Genomic DNA, 20,320 nt, shown 5'->3' with positions numbered 1-20,320 from the left:
GTTTTGTCAATATTTTATTGTTTCTATAGTAACAGAAAAGTGTGTCTGCTTCTGTTGCAAAACTGCAAGAGCAAATCCCTACAATGCCACTGCTATTCATAGCCAGGAGAAAGACTGTCCGTGCTCTCTGGGTGGGAGGGATAGCATGTTCTCTTCTGAATGTCAATCAGACATGCTTGCCAATCATAGGCATCAGTAAACTCATACAGTATATGTGGAAAACGGCACAGTACTTTAAGTATGTAATACTTCATCTGATGCAGTATGAGCAGCAGATTGAAAACTTGCTGCTCGCATTCTTCACATGTCTCAGAGGAATCAAGTGTTAGGCTTTACCTCTATGATATTTGTAGGATAATGGGGAGACATTAGGGTGAAGGGATGAAAAATAGTCTCCAATGTGATAGAGTGCTGTTGTATAAAAAGAATGAAACACTATTGGGTTATAATACTATAAGAAATTAACATAACTTTGTTGTGGTAACAGCATCATTCCACATGCTGTTGACGTTTTCTTGTAACAGCACAACCAACCATTTTCAAATCTTTAATTTTGAAACTTAAAGATCATTCGTACTGGTTTGGATTTGGATTTTGGATTTTTTTTTTTTTTGCATCTTACAATTCTGTCCCAATAGAATACAGAATAATAAATTTTGTGTCAAATAAAGCAAATGTCTTTGAAGTAGGGTTAAGGAATGAACACAATTAAAATATTTTCATTTTACATTGATGGAACAAATTTTATTGACAAATATTTAGTGAAAGAAAGATCCAGGAGTACAATTTACAGAAAAGTGGTCATTTATTTTCAGTTCATGCAAATGATTAATAAAGGAAAACAAATAAAGGTCCACAATATATTGGTCCTAGACTAGGCTGTCCTAGAGAGAGAGAGAGAGAGAGAGAGAGAGAGAGAGAGAGAGAGAGAGAGAGAGAGAGAGAGAGAGAGAGAGAGAGAGAGAGAGAGAGAGAGAGAGAGAGAGAGAGAGAGAGAGAGAGAGAGAGAGAGAGCTGTTTAAATAAGACAGATAGATAGGTTTAATAATTACTGCCTGAGCCAAGACCCATTTATTCGCATGCTTAAGTCCTGTCTATTCCTGGCTAGTTCTGATATTCAGTCAACTGTGTTATAACTGTGCTGGGCAATATGACAATATTCTGTTTATATATATATATATTGTAATCAGTTATGTCAGAAGTGTTTCAATGTTTTTGATTTGTTTTCTTCATGTTGTAGCAATTCAATGAAACCATTACCAAGCACACTGCTTTTTAATGCAATATCACTGCTTGTTAGCAAATCTATACCGTACCTTATAATACACATCATGTCTCAGAGTATTGAGATATAGTTTATTTTGTGATATCCATTTCTTTTGTGATATCCAGTGCATAAATGAAATGCCTTTGAATCTGCTTTTATATTAAAGATTCTGGGGTGAAAATCCCCTGGTGGTGTGTTCTGTGATTACAGAATTTATGCCAGTGCACATGCTTTAAAATTGTTTGGCAGGACACTGTGTCCCTGAGATAGGGTTTTGGCAGGATTAAAATTTTATGCTTCAGTCTTTTTCAGTGGTAAAATAATCATTGTGTATTGTTTCACATCACTTTCATGCCTTAAAATCGCACAGCTTTTGGTTATAAGAAACTGAAGGCTTCACCACACACCAGTTTTGACTGATAGTAAACATGGACTATGATCAAACCAACATCATGTGCTTCCCATCAGCCTCCCCACTAGTCATCATCATGACAAGCAGCTCTTCTGTGCAAAGAAGAAAGCAATGATTGTCCCTGTCATCCTCCCTCCCTCAGCGGGACGAGGTCAGAGGGTGTCAGATCAAGATTTGCTTTTAATGAAACGAAGAATCCAGGAGTGGCCTTGCAGTGCATTTGTTCCAGTTCCCTTCATAGTTTAGATGCATATCACAGGTTGTGCATCTGTAATCATTCTGGTTTCATTTTGGGAGAGGCAGAGCTGTGGCACAGCATTAATAAGACAATATTAGTATTCTGTGTGCTAAATCCAATCTTTCTTTCAAAACCAGACTTGCAGTTTTATGAACAGAAGAATGAATACTTGCTTGTGTCCTTCAGTGACCAGGTGCATTACTTATTTAAAGCACACACCTGCAGACACACACACACACACACACACATATATATATATACTATTCTTTCTTTTTGCTCACTCACATTTACAAGAGCATGCCCACCCACACTCTTAATAATGCTCAGTTACATTTGGCAAATGAAACTATACACATTGAACTAAAAGCTTATGCCTTTTTCTAGTGTACTTTTTCTGGGTTCTGTATCAGGTATTGCAATCTCACCAAAGCAAGCCTTCGTCATGGCCACCTGCCAGTCTGAAAGGTTGCTGCAGAATAAAGGCTGTCTATCCAGGTGGAATACTCAATCATGTGCAGTGGCATGTGCTGGGTATTCTGTTCCCCCCCTGCAGATGCACTCTCTCTACTGCTTATGGGTCATGCCACTTAATATATAAACTCTGTCAGCTGTCAGGTTTGCTATGTTTTGGACCAGACAGAGGCTAATTCATTATGTCTTTCTGTGAAACCATACCCAATCATCTACCACGTGAAACCACACTCAATCAGTGTGTGCTTTGACAATACCCAATCTGAGCTGTAAATGTCCCTATTCAGTTACATAACACTACCACTCTAAATTCTTATATTTTCCTCTTTGTTCTGTGCCTATTGAAATGGTCCAGGGTCAGAACTCTGTTTCACTGCACTGATACAGTCAGACATTCAACTGCTAATCTGTTGAAGATGTCAGTAATGTGGTCAAGGGCACTAATAATTTGATAACCCACTCAGATTAATGAACATCATGTCCAATCATAACCAAAGTATTTCTGCATCAGATTCTAGTATGGCTCTGTTTCAGCAAATATTTCCCTTTTGCCAAACAGAAGAGATCAGGGAATTCAGTAAGGAGAAAAGAAGATGGAAGAGTAGTGGACATTTGTTTTAGGACACAAGCCAAGAGCCTGTGGATTGTAAATTAACTGCAGCATGAGAAAACAAGTCTGTCGCTGACAGTAATGAGCTTTACCACACAAATCACCATAATTTAACAGGCAACGGTTGCCTGCATGGAAATAATCACTCTGGATATCTTGTGTTCTGCAGAAAAGTCTGGCTCTGTTCCAGTTTTACTGTGGAATTGATGCGGCTGGTTTGCCCGCACTACAGCCAGAAGAGGACGGTAGTCGTTATCTCAGTTATTACTTGATTTTTTAAATGAAAATTACTAAACCAGCAAAGCACTAATATCTATCTATGCGTTTGGTGAGTGAAAAACAAAATGAACATTGTAGAAGCCTTGAAATGACAGACAAGCACAGGTAAATTATTCAGAATATCTTAACAAGATACAGAGCTCTGTCTGCAACTTACCCATAGCCATCAGCATTACAATTAAATAGAATAGAATCTTTTTGACATAAGATTTCATTACCTGAGAGCACTATCCTCAGATGTTGAGGCATCCTTTAGTGCATTTAACATTAAACCCAGTGTAGTTGTTTAGATGCCTTTCAACAAAAGAAGAATGTGTTAAAAGTAATGATTGCCTAGATGTTTTTAATGAGGTGATGAGGAGAGAGAGAGAGAGAGAGAGAGAGAGAGAGAGAGAGAGAGAGAGAGAGAGAGAGAGAGAGAGAACTGTTTAAATAAGAATCAATGTTGTAAAGCTGAAGAGAAAGAAACCAATTGCATGATGGCAAAAGTACAGGAACCTGCCACTGTACCATTTTATATACACTATTATATTCATAGTCTTTCCCCAATTTGATGCTGTTTTGTTTATGTGTGTGCAAAAACTGCTTTTTCTGCAGCAACAGTGTACATGTTGTGAATTTCTTGTACTTTTGTCATGGTGACAGGTACGTCAATACGTTACCTAGAGAAAAAAGACCAAGGGACCTCATTATTCAAATTTCAAGGGAATTTATTTAATAAAAAAAACAACAACCACAATAAAGTACTCACACAGAGTGCTCCTTAGCAAACTAATTAATTCCCATAGTCATCAGGACATGTGCTTTTAACAAACTTGTTGGCACTAGTCTGAATAGGCTTCACTGGAAAATTGGATAAGAGACATCTCAACTAAGGTGATGTGCTGTAGGCCACAGAATAGCAGGTAGACCTAACGCTCAAACTAAAGGAAATGGATAGAACTGTGATATTAGCTTTAACATTAGATAATATATTCCCAGTTGCACTTAAAAAACAATGTCAATGTCAAAGCCAAATATCAGTAATGAAATATCCTGTTACTGACTCGTCTTTGGGATTTTATTTAAAATCATTTATATGGAAGTGTCGAGAAATTTTACAGTTCAGTATATAGTGTTATATATCTATCTAGTTTATCTTCTTACTAGCTTGTAGCTTTGTTTTTGTGTTTTTTTGGGTTAAAACGTTAGGTTTTTCAATCACTGATCATTCCTTGATCATTCAATGCGACCAGAAAGGTTCATGTGAGACCTTACTTACAGGACCTCACAGTTTAGTGTTAACTTTTTATGTAATTCATAAAAGCTTGAAGTCTTGATGATTCTAATGTGTCGAATAAATACTACATGTGTTTATAAAGAAGGCCATGCTTAAGATTGTATCACCGGTCTGTGCATGTGCTCGTTCGCACATGCGCAGTGCGGGTGTATGAAGCCGACTGAGTGCTATCATAATATATAGTAGCTAAGTAGAGGAAAAACTTCGATATCTCTAGGCATTATTGCGGCGTACTATATTGTAAAGTAATATGGGGCTTGAAAGGTAGCGTGGCTTCAGCGGTCAGTTCTGATTGGCTGCTTGGCGCAGTGGGCGTGGTTTCATCTCTCCCTATTTCACCTAGTCCCAGCCAAAGCAATAATAGATAAGAGGAACGCGCCGTTCAGATACAGGACTCAGGTGTGTGAAACAGTGAGAGAGTAAAGCAAAGATTGTGCAAATCTACTCCAATGATATAGACAAAACTGTCGTCGAGACGCGATGACGTTGGGAGCTGGTGCACGCAGTGCGCTTTAAACAGAAGAAGAAGAAGAAACACAAGGTAGGGACGTGTCTTATTGGCACGGATGCGTGTGATTAAGCAGGTTTTCATTTGGATCAATGTTTCGGTACACAGTAAATCGTTGTACTGATGTTGCAGAATGAAAAAAGCGACTACCAAAATCCGTGTACTTCTGTTTTGTGGTGTTGACACGTGTATTTACGTGAAGCTGTGCTTTTAAAGGAAGACGTCAACTGACCGGGATCATGGATGTGAATAGCACATGGAGCATCGCATGCAGTGTGTTTAGGTTTTCTGTTATTTGTTTGCTTTTGTAGAAATAATTCGCACATGTTCACACGAGCATGTAATCAAATACATACACACACACACAGTCAAATACACACACGGACACAGACGCGCACACACAGACACACACACAGTCAAATACACATACAGACGCACACACACACACAAGGGTTTAAGCGAGAGTCTTACAGATGTATGCCAGATCAGGCACCTTTACAGATCAATACCAGTGCAATTCCTGACAAGCTGATCAATGCACTGTTGCATTGATTGCAAGAAGCCAATTGCAAAAACACTAAGCGAGGTGAACAAAATACTGAAGTGACAGTATTCATTCCCCTTCTCTCTCTGACAGTGCACACTGGAGTGTTGAGATGATCTCAGCTTGAAATATCCACATCCTGTTCTTTTTGTTCCTCAGGGGAAGATAGTGTTTTGTGAGCAAGCCGTGTTTGACTTCACACCTTGTCATTATTGCAGCCTGATATTAGCCAAGCAGTTGGCTGAGAGGGAGGTGTTATGCTTGTAGTGTGCACTCATTAGCTTGAGTTTGCACAACGGTCGTTATATAGAGCTGCCAGTGGTATTTGCACATACAAAAATGAGCTTAGTAATTCCAGGCAGGCATACAAAGGACATGCTGACTGAAGGCACTGCCGTCTTTAATGTGATCGCCATGAACACTGTGTGTGAGTGTGTGTGTCTGTGTGTGCATATGTGCTTGTGTGTGTAACCATGGGCACTTGGGTGCAGGTTGAACAAAAACAGCAAGTAGACCAGCACTAACAGGGCCTCCAAGGTCTGCTCTGTACTTTATTACAGACATTGCTGTCCATGGTTGCACATTCATGTTAGGAAGCCAACTAGTAATTCTTATAAGCCTTTGCTAGAAGAAGTATAGCACCTATACTACTAGACCGTGAATTTTCTGCCCTTACACATTCAGGGTGGTCTGAGCAGTTTTATGCATAAACTGAATACACAAAATTTGCTTTGCATTTCAGTTACTGCAAAATCAATGACGACTAAACCTAGTGATGTTCTTTTTGCATGCTTACTACTGAAGGTTACAAAAGATGTTAGAATACACAATGGATCATACAAGCATACTGTGTTTCTTTCAGGAAATTGTAATATGAGCTGACATTTATAGTCTTGTTTTTGAAAGAGTGGCACGATCAGTGAGATAGAGACAATAAAGTTGGTTGAGTCAGCAGGCCTCACTGAAGATTCCACCTTGTTACTCGTCGTTCAGTCATAGATAGGTAACACTCTCTCTCTCACACACGCACACTTGCACAAACTCGTACAGCTCTATGTGTACTGAATATGTTACAGATCACTGAACAATTCCAGGAAGGCTTAACAAAGCTCAGAAGCAGATTTGCTGCAGGACATCAGAGCAATTCTGAACATCACTCGCATTTTCAGTTGCATTTTCAGTCACACTTGAGAAGAGAGAACAACCAAAGCCCTAAAATAGACTTCTGTCTTCATTCAATCAGCTCACTGTATTTAGAAATAGAAATACTGTGCAGGATTTGATGTACGCAAACACAATGTATCGTCGCGTTTGGTGCAGTCCTGAACTATACCATATTTTAACTGATTTTAAAATGGATTTAATGCAAACTGTCCATTAAAGACAATAACGCAGGTTTTATAATTTTGTCCACTTCTAAATATATATATATATATATATATATATATATATTCTTAGAAGTATATATACTTCTAGATGTCTTCGTACAGCCTGAAGCATGGAGAGACTGTACAGCCTCCTGAACTGCCATTGCAACATTGATTAAGTCATTAGAAATGGTTTTTAAATGCACAAAGCTTAGCGGAGTATTTGGCATTGATTTGTTGGCTGAGAGATGCTTGCTGCGATGTCGACTGTGCAGTAACTGTGGTGAGAGAGGGATAGAGGAGCAGCAAGCCAGTGGTCTGCGATAATAAGTGGTGAATGGGGGTGGGGGTGATTGAGCTGTGCTTAGCCGATTCTGCAAGCAGAGATGCATGAAGCAAGCCATTGCATCATTGCACAATTCCTTAGCTTGTGAGACCTTTGTTGTGTAGTGCTGTTGCAGGCAAACATGGACCTTAGAGAAGCTGTTTCACAGTTGAAGTCAACTTTCTTGATTCGGAGTGTTGGACGATTTACCATTTTGCAGACTTGACGGAAATCAGTGCTCGTTTTGGATTACTTGGTGCGCGAGGCGAAATCAGACAAGACACTCTTAATCCCCCCCCCCCCCCCGAGATAAGCTTTTATTGCAGAAATATATACAATAATATCAATAAAAAATGAAAATACAATATACATGAGAAATGACTGAGCAAAATCAGCTTGCTTCTATTCAGTGCTATTATACCTGAATCTAATATTTAGTCCTCCTGGTTTTCATTGAGACAACGTTATCATCCTATGATACCTGTTGTACATCAGGACTAGGGAAGCATTTTATTTTTGCAGTCTCACTTGAGTTGTTTTTTGTTATATAAATATCATCCCTTCCATATTTGAGGCTTCTAGCAGGTGAGCTTTCATTAGCACACAGACAGCAGTACTGGGCGGTGTACCACTAAAGAATTCATTTCCAGTGAGTCGTGGGCAACCTGCATGCCACGCAACACAGACCAAATACAATTCTGAGTCAAGAACATGTCTGAAACCTGCATGCTGGGCAGAACCCCAGAGAATGTTGCCGGCCTAGGCAACCGCCTATATCCTCATGAAGTGGGGGGGTGGTTTGTTTACAAGTAATTGAATTACATATGCTAATAGCTGGACTGATTAGCTTAGTTTAGCTTAAACATTTGTTAAAAAAAAAAATAAAAAAAATACAAAACCTGATGAAATCTAATCTGATTGAAGTTTGTTTGTGATCAAACAAGGTGGATAATCAGTTTAAAAATCACACAGTCTCATTTGGAGTTTTTTTGGGTTTTTTTTTATGAGATGGACATCAATACACTAGTGAAAGCAAGTTTGATTTAATTGACTGTGTTGATTCCTTCAGACTGTGTGTGTGTGTGTGTGTGTGTGTGTGTGTGTGTGTGTGTGTGTGTGTGTGTGTGTGTGTGTGTGTGTGTGTGTGTGTGTGTGTGTGTGTAAGCACTAACAGGACCTCCAAGGTCTTCTCTAAACCTAATTACAGACAGAGGTTGCTGTCCATGGTTGCACATTCTTTCTGGGAAGCCAACCAGTAATTGTTGCAGCAAGGCTTTGATGGTGGTTGTAGTATATCATGTATATTACTAGGTTCTGAATTTTCTCCTCTTACACACTCCGGGTGGGCTGAGGAGGGGATTAGATATCTGAAGACTTTGCTGAGGAATAAAATGTGCCGCATACAAATCCAGTTGCACATGTGTACATGTGTACAGGTCTGGTTGTTTGTTTGTGTGTTTTTGGTGAATTAAAGAATCTAATATGGCTGAAACTGATTCTCCCAACCTCTAAGACTCAGTGAAGAGAGTTAAGCTAATATTTGACTTAGAAAAGCAATTGACAACCTTGAAAGCTATCTGGCTTCTTTGGTAGAATATGGCTGACAATGACAATGCTCAGTTCGCCTAAAGAAAGTTAATCATGTCATTTGTAGGTTTAAATTATGGAGCCACCATGTGTGCTGATATGCACGAAACAGAATAGTATTCATTAGGTTAAAACTTTATATTCGGGCAGAAAGTAATCAAATTCTAAATAGTTAATTAATGTTAGGTTAGGTGGTGTGTTACAAATTTTTGTCCTTAAATGCAGATTAAAAAAACAAACAGCGAGTGTCTTTTTTTTATACAGCACACCCCCTCTCACGTACAGAGTATCAAATCTCCACAGATGGCATCTATGGACAGGATGTGATCTGCATCCTGTCTCATTCACCACATTTGTCTCCATTAACTAGCTCTGGCAGCCAGTCGGGAGTGTGAAGTCTATTTAGTCATTGAGAAATCACACCAGTCAGTATGCTGAAGCATAAAATAGCTCAATAAATTATCCTTCAGCTCATGATAGTGTAACATTAAGCTTTGAAAATGTATTTAAATGTGACATCTATACATACAGTACACACATACAGGTGTCATATTAAAGGACAAAAAAAGGCTCTTATACATAGTACATTGTTATAATGTGGGGGGTATTTTGCTAACATGGTTTGGGTCAACTTCATTTGAGGGAAGCCTTTGAGCAAATCAGTAGAAATTAATTTCAACTGATTATCTTTATGCAATGAGGAACCATTTCTCGTTTGATTGGAGTGGTCTCATCCAGGATTATGATGTCCCCCACCACATGGCACGAGAGCTGAATGATTTTTATGAGTATGAAAATTATCTTTACTTGTGGTTACTAATACCTTACTAAGATGCTTTGTCAACATTTCCTTTCCTCAAAAAACTTTTTTAAAGACTGTATGCTTACATTTAGCATGTTATATTTTACTAGACTGCTGTGTCTAGCCATATTCACCAGCTTGCACTGTCAACCACCATGTTTCATTCCTTCTGTTACTTGTTACAGAAAAAGCCAATGCCCATTTCTTGTGATAAGCTTGACTGTACTATTTGTGGAAGCCACATTTTAGTGTTATGTAATGGGCAAAATTGTGTGGCAAGTTTTTTTGCGATGCAAAAGTAAAAGTCAGGATGCAACAATATAATTTAGTGGTTCATGAGAAGGTACGTATGGCTATGCTCTGTTCCTAGGTTCTGTTTGACTGGTGTGAAACAAGACTTGTAATCTTGAGAGCTTGAAAGGGGATTCGGGGGAACAGAAACTAGCTTGTTTACTGTAGGATAGAGAAAGTTACATAAGAAAGCGTTTGGCTTAGATACTAAACTTCTCTGAACTTTGTCTTCTTGATGTTCAGGATAAAATAATTCTTTGTCTGCAGGGTTCAAGTCATGCTGCTAAACTCAAGGTGAAAATATTTCTGTAACCTTATTTCAGCTTCTGTCTAAATATTATATCTTTTTTTTTTTTTTTTTTTTTCCAGAACTTTCAGTGAACTTATTACCAGCAGTAACTGTCTCCTTTCACTGGAAGAATGAGCACCTCCCCTATCGGATCTCGTGCCTCCATCGACATCTTGGAGGAACTGCAGCTTATTGCGGCCCAGAACCTGGAAAAGCTGGACATTAATAAGTATTATGAGGTTATTAGGGAGCTGGGCAAGGGCACTTATGGCAAAGTGGATCTGGTTGTCCACAAGATCAGAGGTAAGCACTGGAGCATTTACATGCTTTTTTATCTTCTGAAATAGGTCTGCATTTCAGTAAATTTATTAAATTAGGGCCATTGAGTTACCACAACTAGCATCCAAGGCCACGCTCCACACAGGGGCCACTACATAACATAGCTTAATATAAGCATATCATAACATAACTTGGCATAAAGTATCTCACAGAAGTGAGTACACCTCTCACATTTTTGTAAATATTTTATTATATCTTTTCATGTGACAGCACTGAAGAAATGACACTGTGCTACAATGTAAAGTAGTGAGTGTACAGCTTGTATAACCGTGTACATTTGCTGCCCCCTCAAAACAACTCAACACACAGCCATTAATGTCTAAACTGCTGGCCACAAAAGTGAGTACACCTCTAAGTGAAAATGTCCAAATTGGGCCCAAAGTGTCAATATTTTGTGGCCACCATTATTTTCCAGCACTGCCTTAACCCTCTTAGTTCACCAGAGTGTCACAGGTTGCCACTGGAGTCGTCTTCCACTCCAGAGCTGGTGGATGTTAGAGACCTTGACATCATCTGAACCAAATAAGTTTATATTGGTCTCATCAGACCACAGGACATGGTTCCAATAATCCTTAGTCTGCTTCAGCAAACTGTTTGCGGGCTTCCTTGTGCATCATCATTAGAAGAGGCTTCCTTCCTTCTGGGATGACAGCCATGCAGACCAATTTGATGCAGTGTGCGGCGTATGGTCTGTGCACTGACAGGCTGAACCCCCACCCCTTCAACCTAGAAATACGTCTATTTCCTGAATACAACCTCTGGATATGATGCTGACCACGTGCACTCAACTTCTTTGGTCGACCATGACAAGGCCTGCTCTCAGGGGACAGCAAATTTGCACTGTTTTACAAGCTGTACACTCACTACTTTACATTGTACAAAGTGTCATTTCTTCAGTGTTGAAACATGAAAAGATTTAATAGTATTTACAAAAAATTTAGGGGTATACTGAGAGATACTGTCATGACACCCCTCATCTGCAACACAATTACAATCAATTTATTGATTATTATTTTGTGGTTTGACAGTTTCCTTTTGTTCCAAATGTTAGGAAAGTTGTTGGAGAATAAGAGATAACTGTAAAAGTTAAACAACATTCAACCCTACTGATGCTGGGAAGTGATAAAACAAGAAGTGATCTGGTTGAGGAGATTGTCTCACACTGTCCAGGATGCTATCATACTGTAACAGTGAGGTTTCAGCACAGCCTTTTTTCATATTATCCATCATCCGTTCTGTACAAAATAAAGGTTCAGGACAATATTCATATCATTGTAAAACATTCAAAGTATGTGGAATGTAACGTTGTGAGATTTTAATCCATTCTGTCGAGCTCAGTGCATAACTAAAGCAGCAGGAATCTAATGGAGTAGGTTTGGACTGAAATGCTTAAAGTTGAGGCATATCATTTGTGTTAATTGGCCTAATATTTTCTTGAGATTAAGCCTTAGTGCATAGTTTTAATGATAGGTTTTCTGTTCAGTGTGTAAATACTTAAGTCACTTTCGTGTGGTGCTGTAATGGCTGTTATTTTCCACAGCCCCAGTCCATGCATTAGCTTAATGTGGCCCTGACTATCACCATTCATGATTAATCAGAATTACTTTCTTCCTACACCACCTACCTAACCAGCTTTCACCTTGTCCTTGCCTTCTGGGTTTTGCAGAGGTTGTATATGACAGCTAGCCTAGCATACCTTTGATGTAGTGAAGATTTTACACCAGAAGCAAGTGGTAATTTATATTCTCTCTGCAGCTGGTCTGAGCAACAAAATTATAAGCCTAGCCTATCTTTGTATGTCTCACTCAGTTGTCCAAGTGAGACATACAAAATTATAAGCCTAGCCTATCTTTGTATGTCTCACTTAGACAACTGACCTTTGGAGGAAACACCCAAGAGATAGCTTAAGAACCCAGAGCTGGCAAAGTCTAAACTAACCTGAAAAGCATCCAAAAAGATCCAAAGATTCCTTAATTTCTTAATCACCAAGTCTAAAAGTCATGTAGTTACTATCATGGAATAATAACTACATGCTTCATATAGGACTGTGTGAACTAGAGTAAGCATGTTTTAGGGAAATTGTGCTAGCATATTTGTTAGACTTGTAGGTAAGCAGAGAATCAGGCACTCGATTAGAAACTGCATCATCATGGAAGTGGTGCACAGATTGGCAATGCTCAAGCAGTACAGCTGCTAGGCAAGTCACTCCAGTGGTGCAATCATTCATTGTCCATGGCTAACCTTAATTATAAATGCTATTTTGTTATAGATGATGTGGCTACAGCATCAGGGATTAAGGCTGGATGCAATCATTTAATTTGGGGATCGACTGTCGGGATGGATGGATATTCACTGTGTTCATTAACAAATCATTAAAAGTGTATCCATTGTTGTGTGGATATATTTAATACAGAAGGACAGACACATTAGATCTTAATGCAATGATTTTTTTTTGTAGCAGAATCACCTCAAATACAGTTAAGATTCATGAAAAATTGCTGAAACATGCTTAGTTTAGAAGATATGCTGTAATAGTGCACAGCAGAAGCAAGGAAAACGCCTACAGATATTTCTGCATAAAATTTCAGCATAAATGTCAAAGCTGTGAACAGAGTATAACACTAAGGCCACAATGCAGTTGTTCTGAACATGCTTGGAGATGGGTTAGGCTTTAGCATGAAGCTGAAATATTACAGCTTTCTGAGAACAAATGTATGTACTAAATTATGTACTAAAATGAATAATTAACAGACGAATAATAAAAGGCTACACTGGCATGAGCTTATGGAACATGACACTCTGAAGGCATACCTTTCGATCCACTCTTTGCGCAGCATCATATCCTAACCCGGGCTCTAGCAATCAGTAGACATGAAATAGAAGACTTTTGAACTAGTAATGTTTCTTTCTAAACAGCACAGGCAAGAGAAGCCTAGGTCAAATGGCATGTTTGTCTTTGCTGGCTTGGAAACCTCTCCTGCTCGTCAGCCTAAACCCCCCTCTGTTAATCACTGCGTTCTGATGATTTTTAATGAGTCACAGATAAACATGCCATCTGTTATCACCCTAAACCCCAGCACTCTCTGCCTTTGGTTCATGTTGTACATAAAGCACTCTACAAAATGGGCTTGACCATGAAAAGCTCTGCAGATGGTCCTAGAAATACAGTCCCACTTCTCAAATCAATAGGCAGTTACTATAACATTACATATTTATATTTCTGTAATATTTCACTGACTCTGACTCTGCCATTTTTGCAATTAGGAATGTTTCTGAGAAATTATTGTGGACTTCTACTCTGGATCTACAGGATATTGATTACTAAGCTTTAGATTTACCTCAAATATAATCCATGTACTATTTCGGACACCCTTTCGACCCCTGAACTGAAAATGCCCTTACTTATCATAAGAAGCTGGTTCTGCAGCTGGTATACAATGCAGTAAATTATAATGCTGCAATGTGATTGGAAGTAAAATGAGACAACACACTTTAAGGATTAAGGATTTTTTTTCAGTTTATCATCATAACATAAACATCTACACTTACTTTTCTTTGCCTATATTACGACTTTGTCTAAGATTATAGCAAATACCCTGAGAAATAGCTGCTATTTGTATAAATATAGGCATACATTTTGCTGACTGTAAATAAATAACAGGGACATCAACATTAATAAAGGCAAAGACAAGTTGTTCTAATATGTTAACATTTTAGAAGTCATGAAGAGAGACGTGGGGAAAACGTAGTCTGCATCAAATGAAACATTATTCTTACACTGGAATCTAACAGAATGTTATTATTCTGTCATGTTCAAAATTAATCTGAAGGACCCAGTATGCTCCATAGCTTTTAGATTTCTTTACTAATATTGTTCCACCTCTTTGCATTTCTGACAGATAAACACATCTGCTACGGCAGATGTTGGGTACTTTGGTTATTCTGTGACTTTGTTTGTCTTTCTTTGGTTCTTTAGACTCATAGATTGGCTGATCTATGTAACACAGCTAGAGGTTATGGAGGGACATTCATTCCTCCCCTCAAGCTTTCCATAACAATTGCCTGTATTGACGAGCGTCTTTGAACGAACTTCAGTCAGAAGCTTCTTTCACACTGGACTCTAGAGATTTAATTAAGCTAAAAGAAAATGTCATTGGTGATTTGTTACATTGTCCTAAGGTAATGAGTGTTCCACTCAGGGTGAGAAAGACATGCTAGACATGTCAAACCATTAAATTCATCTCCATCAGCAACATTGCTGCATTTCCCCAAAGATGCTAGCCAGACTCATCTTTAAATAATGAATGAAGTCAAAGGGTTTACTGGAAGAAATCAATTCTTCAACATTCATGAACCTTCTTGTCTTAGTTTTATATAATAGTGATAAAAACAGCATCAGGAGCATTGTCCTGGAATAGCAGGGGAAAAAATATACTATTAAAGACTGTTTATATGCATGTGGTTTCTCTTTTATTAAAAGAACACTGTATTCTTTATAAATGAACATAAGAGAGAGAGAAAAAAATACGTTGTTTTTTTTTTAAAGCTGTTTAACATAAATAAGACTGTTGTCACCCTGTATATCAATGGCTCAGAATTATGCTAAATGCTATGGTAAATATTATTCCATTTGTAATATACAACTTGGGGATATTTAGTGCATTTTAAAAAATGTTCTTCATTTTTGTAGAACCTTCCTAAGGTTTCTTCTGAACCATTGAAAATTACCCTTCTAATGTTCATAGATCTGATAAAAGCTCTTTTAGTTAATCCATTTCTGCAACAAAAAAAATCTAATGACCTGTCAAGAAACACTACTATTTAATATTTAAATCAAAAGATTTCATTAGCTTTTCCATTAGGCTCAGTGTCACTGCTGAATGTTAATCCTTTTCCATTTACACAGGCATTAAGATGGCTCTGAAGTTCTTGAGGAAGAAAACCACTAAGCTGAAGAGCTTTCTGAGGGAGTATAGCATCTCACTCTACCTTTCTCCGTGTCCTTACATCATCAGCATGTACGGCATCGCTTTTGAGACAGAAGAGTATTACATCTTTGCTCAAGAGTATGCATTAGCTGGGGACCTCTTTGACATCATTCCCCCTCAGGTGAGAAAAACTGAGGCTAGATCAGTACACAATTATTCATATTCTCAGGAATTGTATGGAGAAGGTATAAAAAATGCGAAAGATTGGTTACCGGGTAAAAAATTTCCCTGAATTCAGATTTATATTCCAAATGTGACATGCACAGAGAGAACTGTTTACTGTATGTCCTCATCTCTGTGGAGTTACAGCAAGGTTCTATTCTACTGTCTAATACTAGTAATTCAATTACAGTAATAAAACTACAGTTAAGACAACCAATTTCACAGTGATGTTAAAATGGCAGAAGGAATTATTTTATTTCCAAGAAACTATGCTAAAAAAAATCTAGGGGTATTATTGGCCCATTTTTTTCCATTATTAAATGTATTTTTTAGGCTTTGTTCATTTCCCATTTTTAAAGTAAAACAGCTTTTCCAGGTATCCCCAATGATATCAGCATTTTTTCTGCTAATTACTTTTTTACTAATTACTATCATATTTAATAAGATACCTTTTTAATTTCTTCCAGTTGAATTGTTTCGCTCAAGCATTATGGTTGTTACTTTTTTAAATTAAGACATGTTTGATTAAACTCTGTTCAAGTATGCAATGTGATGTATATCAGTGAGATGTGACCTCTAATGTAATTATGCATTTTTCTAATATTATGACAGTTATTTTCAATCCACTATAATGATGCAAAATGACTGTTGTGTTACTTAATAAAACTTTCACTATAATTAGTGATCTAGCTCCATTTCTACATCTCTGTGTTGTCTGGTTTCTCAGTCGGTTATTTAAATATTTTTTTACCCTTGTATATATTTATAGCTAAAGAAAATGTTAGCTCTGTGATTTGGATTGGATTTAGCATGAAATTTCATGTTCTGTACAATCTTAATGCCATGATAACTAAACTTACACAGCTTATTACCAGTCTAATTTTCTGGTCCAGGTTGTCTGTGCTAATGTCTTTATTGCGTTCTCCATCATCTTGCATAGGTGGGGCTGCCGGAGAGTGTTGCGAAGCGATGTGTACACCAGGTGGCCTTGGCACTAGACTACCTTCACTCTAAGAAGCTGGTGCATCGTGACATCAAGCCTGAGAATGTGCTTATCTTCGACCGGGAGTGCCGTAAGGTCAAGCTGTCAGATTTCGGCATGACTCGTCGGGCCGGTTCACCAGTAAAGCGCGTGAGTGGTACCATCCCTTACACGGCACCTGAGCTGTGTGAGCCTGGCCGCAATGATGGTTTCTTTGTGGACTACAGCACCGATGTGTGGGCCTTTGGAGTGCTTTTATTCTGCATGCTTACAGGCAACTTTCCATGGGAGAAGGCGCTACCATGCGACGCCTTTTACGAGGAGTTTGCACGCTGGCAGCAGCAGCCAAGGAGACGGGCGTGTGTGGTACCATCACAGTGGCGCCGCTTTACCAGCGAGGCACTGCGGATGTTCCGGCACCTCCTGGCCATCGAGAAGGAGCAACGCTGCTCCGTCAATGAGGTCCTCACCTTCTTCTGCCACTGCTGGATGCTAGACACAGAAAACGGAAACACTGCTACCTCACCCAGTGGCACAGTGTTCAATGGGCACCTGGCTGAGCTTAGCTCTTCATCCTCGGAGGAAGATGATCTGGTGGAGCGTCTGAAGCAGCAGAGCCTGTCACCTGTGTGTGCTGTGTCCAAAGCAGGCATCATCATTGAGCCAGTGGCACAGCCCTACTCCACCGTATCTACCATCAACTCTCCTTCCTCTAATAACAGCTACGAGCGCATCTCCCGTGACTCCAACGGTAATGGAGGCCGCATCCTTGTGACCACGCCCATTGAGATCTGTGTGTAGCAAGGCTCTAGAAGGTAAAAAGACTATACACATACTCGAAACACTGGGAACCAGTCGTCAATCGTGTGGACTCAAGTCCTTAAGCAAGGAGGAAACGCTCCGTATCTCATGCTGAGTGAAGAACACGGTGAAAACGTTGAATGGCGGCAGACTTGTTGATTGTTCCTTATGATGAGCGTCTCTGAGGGAATACAAGAAATCGAAAACAGTCAAGTCACACTGATTGTGTATCTCAGAATTTCAACCAAGTTAATTCACATGTAATCAGTCCACTTTTAGCAACAGTGCACACATGGGGGGAAAAAAATAGGGCAAAATTTCCTGTACCATCATACAGCAATATGTTAAAATAAAAATCATCATGACAATTGTCAAAGTTGTACTTACTGAGACTAACTACAAAAACACATAATGTGAAAATGTTCATAATGTGATTTTTGGAAGTGGTACTTATTTGTGCTTGTCCATTTGGTTAGTGGGTTACTTCAATAAAAAATGTAGGGTTTTTTTGCGCTGTTCATTTTGGTCTTGATATTTTGCTATTTATTTTATACTGTAGCAGTATAGACTTAATCATTCCCAGTTGCCATTATGGTGTGTTGCATTGTTAAAAAAAGTCCATCTAAACCAAAATGTTAACAGAAGTTCCCTAAGATGTACTCTTAATCTGAACTGTACATGCATGCCATTTTCTGTGGTGTTTCCTAGTATGGTGCATTTTTGAGAGCTTCAATGGGTCTTCTCATAGTGAGCAAGGCCTAGATTGCTCGGATGATGTCACCAATGTGATCACAGTGCATACAAATGCCTCTCACAATTCTGAACACAGAGAATGTTTGATTTGTGCTTAAATGGAAAAGAATAAAAAGTAATTTTGCACAAAGTAAGCCAGTGATTCTGATGCAGCAATACAGAATCATCTGTCTATACTTTGAGAGAGAACACTTTTGTAGGTGTTATTTGACTATTTTACAAGTGCACATGGAAGCATTTTTCTGACTTAAACGTCTGACTGACGTGTTTTAAGAATTCCTCAGGTATATATGGCTACACTGAGTAATATCTCACAATAGCCGAGTTTAAGTCATTAAAGGAAGTACGGTGTGAGTCAGTGCCACTGGAATGTGTGACTGAGAAACTGACTTAAATAACAGACTCTGAATCTTATTACAAAATCTGGAACTTAATTTGATTTATCACTTGATGTGTGTGAATCATTTGTGGCCTATTTATGAAAATATTTAGATGTTACATTTGATGCTTTCTTTCAGCTCTCACTCAAATTTCAAAGGAAGTTAAATTTTTTTAAACAATAAATTGTCTAAACCAAAAATTTCTTCATATGGGGTTCTCATTAAGATCTAACCCCACACATCTGCTATGTCATGAATTTGACACAGATTTTATGGCATAGTTTTTATTATTTTGTCCATGTATTTGCGTGGGATTTTCTTTTGTTTTGTTTTTACAATACCAATTTTGATAAGTGCATGGTAGCAGAAGTGTTTTAAAGAAATTGATCAGAAATTGGAGAAAGTAATATCTGAAGTGACATTTTTGAAAAGGGTGTTTTCTGAAATTGCATGGATATGAAACCTATGTAAACGGGTCTTTTTATCTGTGCTACCTTTTAGATTTGTGAAATTAAATGTGTTGTGATATGTTACAGTAGCACAGATTTTCTTAAATTGATATCTTAATGGAATTTAAAAGGAAAGAAAAATACATGTAGGGCTTCATTTATTGTCTCTGTTCCTACATGTGGTCTAATGGGGAGATTTAGAACATTGGTGCAGTCTGTCAGACAACCTTCTCTTGGATACTTTGAACTTTTGTTGGAAATCCATAAACACTTGTCAACAATTGGTGATAGAAAAGCATTTTTTTAACCAAAAAAAGAAAAGAAAGAAACAAACAATGACCAGACATTGTCATTCACAAACACACTTTTTTTTTAATTGACTTGTCTGTTGATATTTGCATGCGTTGGTATTGTTCTGGAGAGATTATGTTGAAATAAATACATATCCTTGATGCAGAAGGCTGAAGAACAGTATTGGCTGTCATATTTCTTTCTACTTATATTTTTCTTTTTACTTTAACCTTATATTCCAATTTATCGGTAGTTTGATCAGTATCATGTTCACTTGACCAGGCCTCAAGTGTAGGCCTTACCTTTCCTTAACATTGAAAACAAAAGAAATCTAGTAGAAGTGATGTCTGGGCTTCTGCTCTCTTATTTGAAGGAGGCATATTGTCCCTAAAATCCTTATAAATATATATCAGGAAACATACCTTTATAATATTACTTATTAATCTTTGCTAATGTTTAAAAATGGACAATTTAAACAAGCTCTGTAGCATTGCTGTATCACAGCTCCAAGTTCATCTTGAGATCCAGTTGCTGTCTATGTGGACTTTTGCATGATTTCCACAAGTGTGTGGGTTTCCTCTGGATTCTATGGCTTCCTCCCACTCTTCAAGAACATGCAGGTAGACAAACTGGCTATGCTAATTGATAAGGTGTGACTGTGTGTGCATGACACCCTGTGATCAACTGGCATAAAAATCTGAATGTTCTCTTGCCCACATCATGCCCACTGTTGTCAGGATCTATTCCAGACCTATTACTGCTATTACTGTTACTGGAGATGACTGAATGGAAAAAGAATTAACTATTAAAAAATCAATCTACAGTACAGAGAAGCAGAGTTTTTTTGTATGTATTTGGGATTATATAAATGAGAGAGAGTATGTGTGGCTACCTGACTGCATTCAG

At 38.3% G+C, this 20,320-nt stretch overlaps 1 protein-coding gene across 1 annotated transcript; it reads left to right on the top strand.

Moving 5' to 3' along the window:
- Positions 1–4,865: 4,865 nt before the first annotated feature.
- On the top strand, positions 4,866–19,592 carry unm_sa1261 (un-named sa1261). The gene is made up of 4 exons (XM_027141659.2): positions 4,866–5,097; positions 10,350–10,572; positions 15,515–15,717; positions 16,699–19,592. Exons 2-4 carry the CDS (start codon positions 10,401–10,403, stop codon positions 17,539–17,541), a joined length of 1,218 nt encoding a protein of 405 aa, XP_026997460.1. The 5' UTR covers positions 4,866–5,097; positions 10,350–10,400; the 3' UTR covers positions 17,542–19,592.
- The last annotated feature ends 728 nt before the right edge of the window (positions 19,593–20,320 follow it).

This window comes from Tachysurus fulvidraco, chromosome 15 (assembly GCF_022655615.1).
Source record: "Tachysurus fulvidraco isolate hzauxx_2018 chromosome 15, HZAU_PFXX_2.0, whole genome shotgun sequence".
Lineage (NCBI taxonomy): Eukaryota > Metazoa > Chordata > Actinopteri > Siluriformes > Bagridae > Tachysurus > Tachysurus fulvidraco.
The sequence above is the reverse complement of the archived record's forward strand: the minus strand, read 5'-3'. Positions and strand labels throughout refer to the sequence as shown.